The following is an 8,337-nucleotide window of genomic DNA, read 5'->3' as shown; positions in this document are numbered from 1 at the left end:
CGGGAATCGAACCCGGGTCTTCGGCGTGACGAGCGAACGCTTTAACCACTAGGCTACCCGACCGCCCCGTGCCATAAAGAGACCACCATGACCACTGAATGTTGATCAGAAGCATGCCGTCTCTCAGCAATGAATGTTCTTTAATGTTGTTGGGTTATCAATGATTAACCAGTGAAAATCCGTGTTATAATAGGTCTTCAGCAACCCATATTGGCCGTAAGAGACGACTATGACTGTTGTGAGAGGCAACTAACGGAATCGGGTGGTCAGGCTCGCTGATTTGGTTGATGTATGTCACCGTATCCTAATTATGCGGATCGATGCTCATTAGATTAAACCCTGGATTATCTGGTCCAGATATAGATTATTTACAGACGGCCGTCATATAACTGGAGTATTGCTAAGTGAAGCGTTAAACAACGAACAGACAAATAAAAATCAGCTGACACACACGTATCATATTGTTTTGAAAATGCACACCAGGTGATTTTGAGGGTTTTGTTTGGCCCTCAGTTTTTCTCCAGTTGATAATTATGTTTGGTCATTGTTAAGATCCACTTTCTACAAAACATAAAGATACACTTACTTGTCAGAGCTGTTGTCAAGCATGGCTAGAAAGTGGCGTCGAACTAAACTCACGCACCTGTTCACTGTTGGATAACCACTACCTTTATTGACAGAACATTTATGATCAGTTATTCCAAGATAGGCTTCACCAGCAACATCTTACTATTTCCATGAGACGGTGCTTTACCGGAATAAAACTGAGTTATTAACATTTCATTGAAAGGCAAAGAAAACCTTTAGAAATGGACACAACGACAAGCACAGAAGCGGGCACTCTCTTAAGAGCACAAAACATGTCAAATTGGAAAAGCAAGGTAATGAAATCATTTCTACCATATCAACAGCACACTGTCAACTGTTTGGTTAATTCTAGAGGCGGTGTGTTAAATTGAGCACCTGAAAATCTAAAGGTTAAAGTTGGAGGTAAAGTCTTCTGTTCTTCTGACACCTTAATTTCAGAGATATGTTAAGAAATAATACCCTCTCCACGAAAGAATTTTTTTTTTAAATTCCCAAACCACAAACGTTGAACATCCTCAACAACTTTCTTGGATCGAATGGGGCAGCACCACTTCTACAATGTGTCGGTGTTTTCAGCTCCGTCATGGTCTAAAACGCAACGTGCTCTTGATAGCCATCATCACGTCAGTAGTCCTTGGAGTGATTCTCGGAATGTTTACTCGTCGGCTGAAACCCAGCCCATACACTGTCAGTCTTATCAGTGTCCCCGGCGACCTGCTGATGCGCATGTTCAAGCTGTTACTGCTGCCCCTCGTAAGCTCCAGCATGGTCACAGGTGAGTACAGACGCTAAGCAATTCATTATAATGTACAAGCAAACATGTAATATGCATTAATGAGGAGATACTGAATTTATTTGAAATCGATCAATGATATCACACACAAACGAATCAAAATAATAATTCACTCGTGAATAGTAGAACATTATGCCAGAACTTTCAGTCTGTCTCAATAAATACATGGATTTATGATTAAGAACGTAAGAACTTGTTAGAAAATATGCAATGACATATTTATTGCATCTGGTAACCTGACAAAGTCGACATTTTCACTTTTTACTCCCGGGGAGACAACAATGGCCCAGTTGTCTCAGGAGCCACAATTTACTGGACAGAGCTGCATCCTGGGCATGCCTGCGGTCGCAAGAAATCTCCATGTATATCGTGGCTTTGAATCCCGTTTCGACCCGAATATCTATCTAGGTTGTGACCCGTGCTCTTCACCCAAACCCGTACTCGTTGATTTCACCAAAGTGACAAACATACGAGGCCTGCATCGGGCTTTCCTCCCACACTAAGCTAAAACGCCGAGATATAACTGGAATCATGTTCAAAGTCTTGGATAGCATTTATTTGTTGTTTAATGCCGCACTTAGCAATATTACAGCTATATGACAGCGGTATGTACACAATCGAGTCTGGACCAGACAATCCAGAGATGGACATCATGAGCATCGATTTACGCAATTTTGATACGATGATATGCAGCAAGCAAGTCAGCGAGCCTGACCACCCTCCCGTTAGTCGCCTCTTATGACAAGCATGCATAGGTTCCTGAAGACCTGGTCTACCCCGGATCCTCATGGCACTGTTGGATAGGAACATTGTTGATATCGCAAGGAAAACATATTCGTAAAACGTAAATTAAAAACATGATATGTTGGCAAACGAGATCCTCTCGGCAAACCCACAGCTCTTCATTTATATGATGTCATGCTAGCCGTGTCATAAGGGACGACAACTCTGAATGGCAAAGCTGAACATGGCCTCTTAAAAACCATAGTATAATGCATTGAAATAATAATAATAATAATAATAATAATGATAATAATAATATAAAAAAATAAATTAAATAATAATAATAATAATAATGATAATAATAATCAGTCTGTTAATCGTACTGTAGCAAAGCAAGTTTATCTGTAACCATAACGTGTATTATGTGTCGTCTTCCGAGCCTGATACATTTAACCCATGTTGCACAGGTGTGGCAAACCTAAAGAAGTCACGCGGCAAGTTAGGCATCATGGCGTTGGCGTATTATCTCTGCACCAGCGTTATCGCCACTGTCCTCGGAATCGTACTGGCTATCACTGTACGACCAGGGGAAGTCACCAAAACAGATCCACTTTCTGACAGAGTCCATGACAAGCCATTGCCCGTAACGACGGACGCTATATTAGACCTCTTGAGGTGAGCTTTCTCTTGAAGTTTAATCACAATCTCTTTCTTTCATAAAAAAAACAATTCAGTTAGCATGTTAACCCATAACAATACCCTCATGGTCCTTTATTTATACTTTAATTTTTTTAAGTTCCCCTCTCGCTCTGTCATATGTGAGAATATGTGAGTACGATGACACAAATGAATGTTCATATACAGTAAACTACGGTTATAACAAACACGCTTATAACGAACTTACGGATATAACGAACTTACTGTTTTGGTCCCGACTATTTGCTGTAGTTATGCTGTATATATGCTTATAACGAACTACGGTTATAACGAACTGAAATTAGTAGTCCCTTTGGGTTCGTTATAACCGTACTTTACTGTATCAGAAATATCGTCCCCGAAAACATCATGCAAGCCGCATTTCAACACTCAAAAACAACATTCACCAAGTACATGACTGAGCCTGTGAACACTAATGGAACGACACTTACAAAATACAGTTCAACGAAATATGGTGGATATATTTGGCAGAAATCTGTGAACTACCAAGATGGCATGAATGTCACAGGTAAGCGAGTGACGAAGGTAAGATACGCATGTACATCTACATCTATATGCAGTAAAACCTCGCGACAATCCTCATAACCATTGACAGCTGGTGAGAGACCCGTGGTTGATACAATTGGAGGTCAACTAGTACGATATCCAACGGTCCCGATAAGGTTGGTTGGTTGGTTGGTTTGTTGTTTAACGCCGCATTCAGCAATATTCCAGCTATATGACGGCGGTCTGTAAATAATCGAGTCTGGACCAGACAATCCAGTGATTAATATGATGAGCATCGATCCACGCAATTGGGATTGATGACATGCATCAACCAAGTCAGCGAGCCTGACCACCCGATCCCGTTAGTCGTCTTTTACGACAAGAAGAGTCGCCTTTTACGGCAAGCATGGGTTGCTGAAGACCTATTCTACCCCGGAACCTTCACGGGTCTCCCGATAATTATCATCTTCATTGACACACAATCTCGATAAGGATTGTGTGTCAATGAAGTTGATAATTTGAAAAGATCAACTGTACATCAAATGAAACTGTTGTATTAATTAACGAGGTTGCACCTCAGGAGTAGGTCTGAAGGTGTATGTACACTTTACGTACACAAGTTTAACGAATGTATATCTTGTTGGTTATATAACGATGACTTTCTTTTTCTGGTTTATATATTTGTCTAGGGATCATGTTGTTTTTTGCGGTGTTTGGTGTGATGCTGAATAAGCTGGGCGAGTCTGGTCGTACTATGGTGGACCTCTTCCACATTCTGAATGAAATAACCATGAACATGACAAAATTGGTTATGTGGTAATTATAACAGATTACCATCACTTCACTAAAAAAGCTACAACTGCATTGAATATCTCCAAAGCTAGTATTCACGGGGATGAGGCGTTAATTCTACATTGAAAATCAGATATTCAAGAATGATGGTGGTGAAGGAATTCAAAGTCCACACTTGACTTTGGGAGCATGGTAAAAGTGTGAAACAAAGCGATCAGCCCAGAGAATACACTGATGATTGTCAATGAAATGGGCTAAATGTTTGACGGAAAAACAATTTTAAGAATGTAGCCTCATCACGTAACCAAACGCTGACTCAATGAGCTTAAAAAAAACTTTATATATCATTACTTTCTTGCTTTCAGGTACAGTCCTATAGGTATTCTTTTCATCATCACGACAAAAATTATTGAAGTACCAGATTTAGAAACATCAGCTCAACAACTGGCTATGTACATGGTCACTGGTCTCCTTGGTCTGGCTATTCATTCACTGATTGTGCTGCCAACTATCTACTTCACACTAACTAGACAAAATCCATTCCGGGTGTCACTTTGCATGGTAGAGTCGCTTCTGACTGGACTCGGTACAAGTTCCAGGTTCGAACATTGTACTTTGTAAAGAAGCGGACATCATTTCGTTTTTGTGAACATTATTATTTTATGGACGATTTTGAAAGTTGTTTTCATAATATATGAGTCCTGTAACTGTGTTGCCAAGTCTTGGCTTCAAAAACAAACTGTTAACATTTTCCTCCTAACATTTTATTATTAGTTTCTTTCATAGAGCATGTGTGCACCTTGACGATTCGGACGGGAAGACCTGAACGTCCTCTGCTTTTATTCATCTATAAGCCTATTTTTTTGCCTTGGAGCACTCACTTTTGTCAGGGCTCTCGTGGCTAAATGAAGCAGTCACACATGAGATGCTTATGTAGTTATGTGTAGCATGCTCATGTAAACGTAGTAAGGGTGGGAGAGCCATCTAAGATACCGTAGTTCACTGTGCAGAGTTGCGTCTCTTTGCCATGCCAGAAGCCTATGATCGTTGGTTTGCCCTGATATATTTTCTGGGTTTATCAACGCCATACCAACCTATCAGGATTTTGCCAAACTGGTAAACGACTAAGACCTGCATCATTTCAGGCTATCCTCAGTCATTTAGCTGACATCAATGGTTCTGTTCTCGTAACAACCATAAACCACTGACGACATATTCTGACGTGATTTTTTAATATAGAGACATGAGGTACAGAAACATGTTAGTTCTGCCTAAGTGTGATCATATTCTGTTTCAGCGCAGCGGCCCTGCCTCTTACTATACGCTGTTGCGAGGAGAAGCTGAAATTCAGTAAGCCCATCTGTCGGTTCGTGTTACCCATAGGAGCAACAATAAATATGGACGGTTTGGCCATCATTCAGGCTCTCACACCTATCTTCCTGGCTCAGATGAATCAGAAGATGCTAACATTTGCAGATTTAGTAGCAATCAGGTATGACGAAGTCAATATAAACACCGTTTTCTCGGCTCTGACCGTTTCGCTCGAGTAATTATGATCAACATTATATATCAGATAATAATAAGGTGAAGTGAAATGGGGTTCAACGTCGCGTCCAAGATTATTGCACTTATATAGCGACGTGAATGCACGTGTATGTGTGTGGCTGCTTGTACTAGTCCGGACTGATAGTGCTAGCATGCTGAGATACCAAGCCGCAGTTTTATCATGAATACCCCACTCAGACACAGTATACTGACTCCAAGCCGACCAGTCCTTGTTTTAGACCCTTAATGCTGTGCGCCAGACAGGGTAAAGATAATAACAAACATTAAGAATATTTCAAGTAGAGGGTTCTGCCAAAGCTATTGGTTCACATTGATATTAACTATAATACATAACTGATCAAGGTTTTTGGAAGAAATATTTCAAATTAGTGACAATGAATACAATTGTGAATGTCAGTTGATACTTAAGCATTTTGCGTTCAATGAATGACTTCCAACCAGATCCAGAAACATTTTATTTCACTGTATTTGTTCTCCAGCCTGTCTGCAACTCTGGCAAGTATCGGTGCTGCAGGAGTCCCTGGAACTGGCTTCATCACCATGTTAGTGGTGGTGGCTGCCGTGGGTTTGCCCGTTGAGGATGCTTACATAGTGCTTTCCGTGGACTGGTTCATGTACGTATGATCATGGTCACTCCTGACCGCCTCCGTGGTCTAATGGTAGAGCGTCCGCCCGGAGAGCGGAAGGTCCGGGGTTCGATCCCCGGCCGCGTTTTACCAAAAGACGTTAAAGATTGTACTTGTTGTTACCCTGTCTGGTGCTCGGCATTAAGGGGCTAAAACAAGGACTTGTCGGCTCGGAGTCAGTATACTGTGTCTGAGTGGGGCATCATGTTAACTGCTGCATGGTATCTCAGTGAACTAGCACTATAAATCGGCATCAGTCCGGACTAGTACAAGCAGCCACACACACACACACACACACATACACGTGCATGCACGTCGCTATATAAGTGCAATAATCTTGGACGCGACGTTAAACCCCATTTCACCTCACCTCATGGTCACTCCTGCAAATACGTTTTACAAAATAAACAGAAATATGTAAATATAAATTACAATTATTCATGATTGTTTTATATATATTAACTTATATTCCGAGATGATATGTTGAGTAATGTTGAGTAAATTATCAAATGGCGCCTCTCTCGGTGTTTATTGTAAATGCTTCACAAATTCGCAACAGTTTTGGTTTTTTTAATATAGCACCTACACATCAACTATGTCACTAGTTTATTCATAATTTTAATAATGAATAAAAAGGATGGTTGGTTGTTTTGTTGTTTAACGCCGCACTCAGCAATATTCCAGCTATATGACGGCTGACTAAAATGGAAGAACTTACAATATTAAAGAGCGCTTTTATCATGAAACATATTGTATTGACTGTATGGATCATATTTCATTTCTAGGATGCGCATGGTGACAATGGTGAACCTTTATAACGACAGTTTGGCAGCGGGCATATTTACGAAATACTTCACTCCGCCTTCTAACTCAGAAGAGATTTCAAACTAGAATATCTCGCCCTCTTTAATTGATGGATTGTCACTGTTTTGCCTGACCCGAACGACCACTGTGATGTACATGTAGACTTGTAATACTTCCACAAAGATAACTTAGGTGATAAACCAACTGACAAATTTGATGAAGTCCCGCTGTTTTAGTAGATACTTATTTTCCCAATTTGGAACATAGGGCTTTAGGACAGTCATTTACCAGAGTTTCATGTTCTGTGCCCGTATTTACCGTATTTACTCCATTAGGCGCCCATGCGTCTATTAGTTTCGCGCCAAACCTAGACCCGGCGTCTATAGCATATAAAGCATCTAGTTGAGGAATTACGGTATACAGTTATGGGCGCCTCGTTCTAATGGGTTATTGGCAGCCATTTATTATGGATCGATATGTAGGTTATTGATGTATTCATACGCTCTGATGTGAAATTGTTAAATAAGAAAATAGGTTTTATTACGAAAAGAGAGACCTATTGTTAACCAATCGGAATCAAGAAGTCTTCATGACATTTCATATCAGGCTTTCATTTAACTGATCATGGAACCCCATTGAACTCCCATAATGACACCTTCATTGGGGAATCGAAGCCATTTCTGTCTTGCAGTACACAATCAAAAATATTAGCTCGTGTGAGTAACGGACAGTATATCATAAATCCGGAGTTATTTTCATCTGTGTACTCTTCAGTTGGCCTAATGACAACAAAGAAAAGTTGCCTCTTGCATTGCTGGACAGGCCATTCAAGTTAACCTCGTATCATGCTCCGTGCCACCATCTGCCTCCAGTCTAATCCGCAAGGTAAAGGTGACGGGCCGAGAAGGGGCCATCATTATGATATCCCAATCCATGGTCTTCACACAAGCAAGAACATAAACGATACCTCTTGTTAACCAATCGGAAAAAAAAAATCTTCATGACATTTCATACCAGGCTTGTATTTAACATATCTTTGCGACCGCCACTGAACTCCAATAAGGGTAGCTCAAACTACGAACAGGGTCCACATTGACGTGACAAAACGTTTTTGACGTATTCAATGCAAGAAAAGTTGGGAATTATTTTGTTTTGAGGGGAAAGTATGCGTTAAGGTGACAAGAACATTTCCGACGTAATCAAGCGCCTGAATACACCAATGTGACAGTCATGGAGCACGTG

General features: G+C 40.7%; 1 protein-coding gene across 1 annotated transcript; it reads left to right on the top strand.

The window, feature by feature from the left end:
• The first annotated feature begins 809 nt into the window (after positions 1–809).
• Positions 810–7,182, top strand: LOC139457816 (excitatory amino acid transporter 3-like). The gene is made up of 9 exons (XM_071239163.1): positions 810–881; positions 1,165–1,363; positions 2,572–2,779; positions 3,148–3,329; positions 3,997–4,123; positions 4,465–4,698; positions 5,397–5,591; positions 6,145–6,279; positions 7,077–7,182. Exons 1-9 carry the CDS (start codon positions 810–812, stop codon positions 7,180–7,182), a joined length of 1,458 nt encoding a protein of 485 aa, XP_071095264.1.
• The last annotated feature ends 1,155 nt before the right edge of the window (positions 7,183–8,337 follow it).

Source organism: Haliotis cracherodii, unplaced genomic scaffold, assembly GCF_022045235.1.
Source record: "Haliotis cracherodii isolate W230 unplaced genomic scaffold, xgHalCrac1.p SCAF_12, whole genome shotgun sequence".
Taxonomy (NCBI): Eukaryota; Metazoa; Mollusca; class Gastropoda; order Lepetellida; family Haliotidae; genus Haliotis; species Haliotis cracherodii.
The sequence above is the reverse complement of the archived record's forward strand: the minus strand, read 5'-3'. Positions and strand labels throughout refer to the sequence as shown.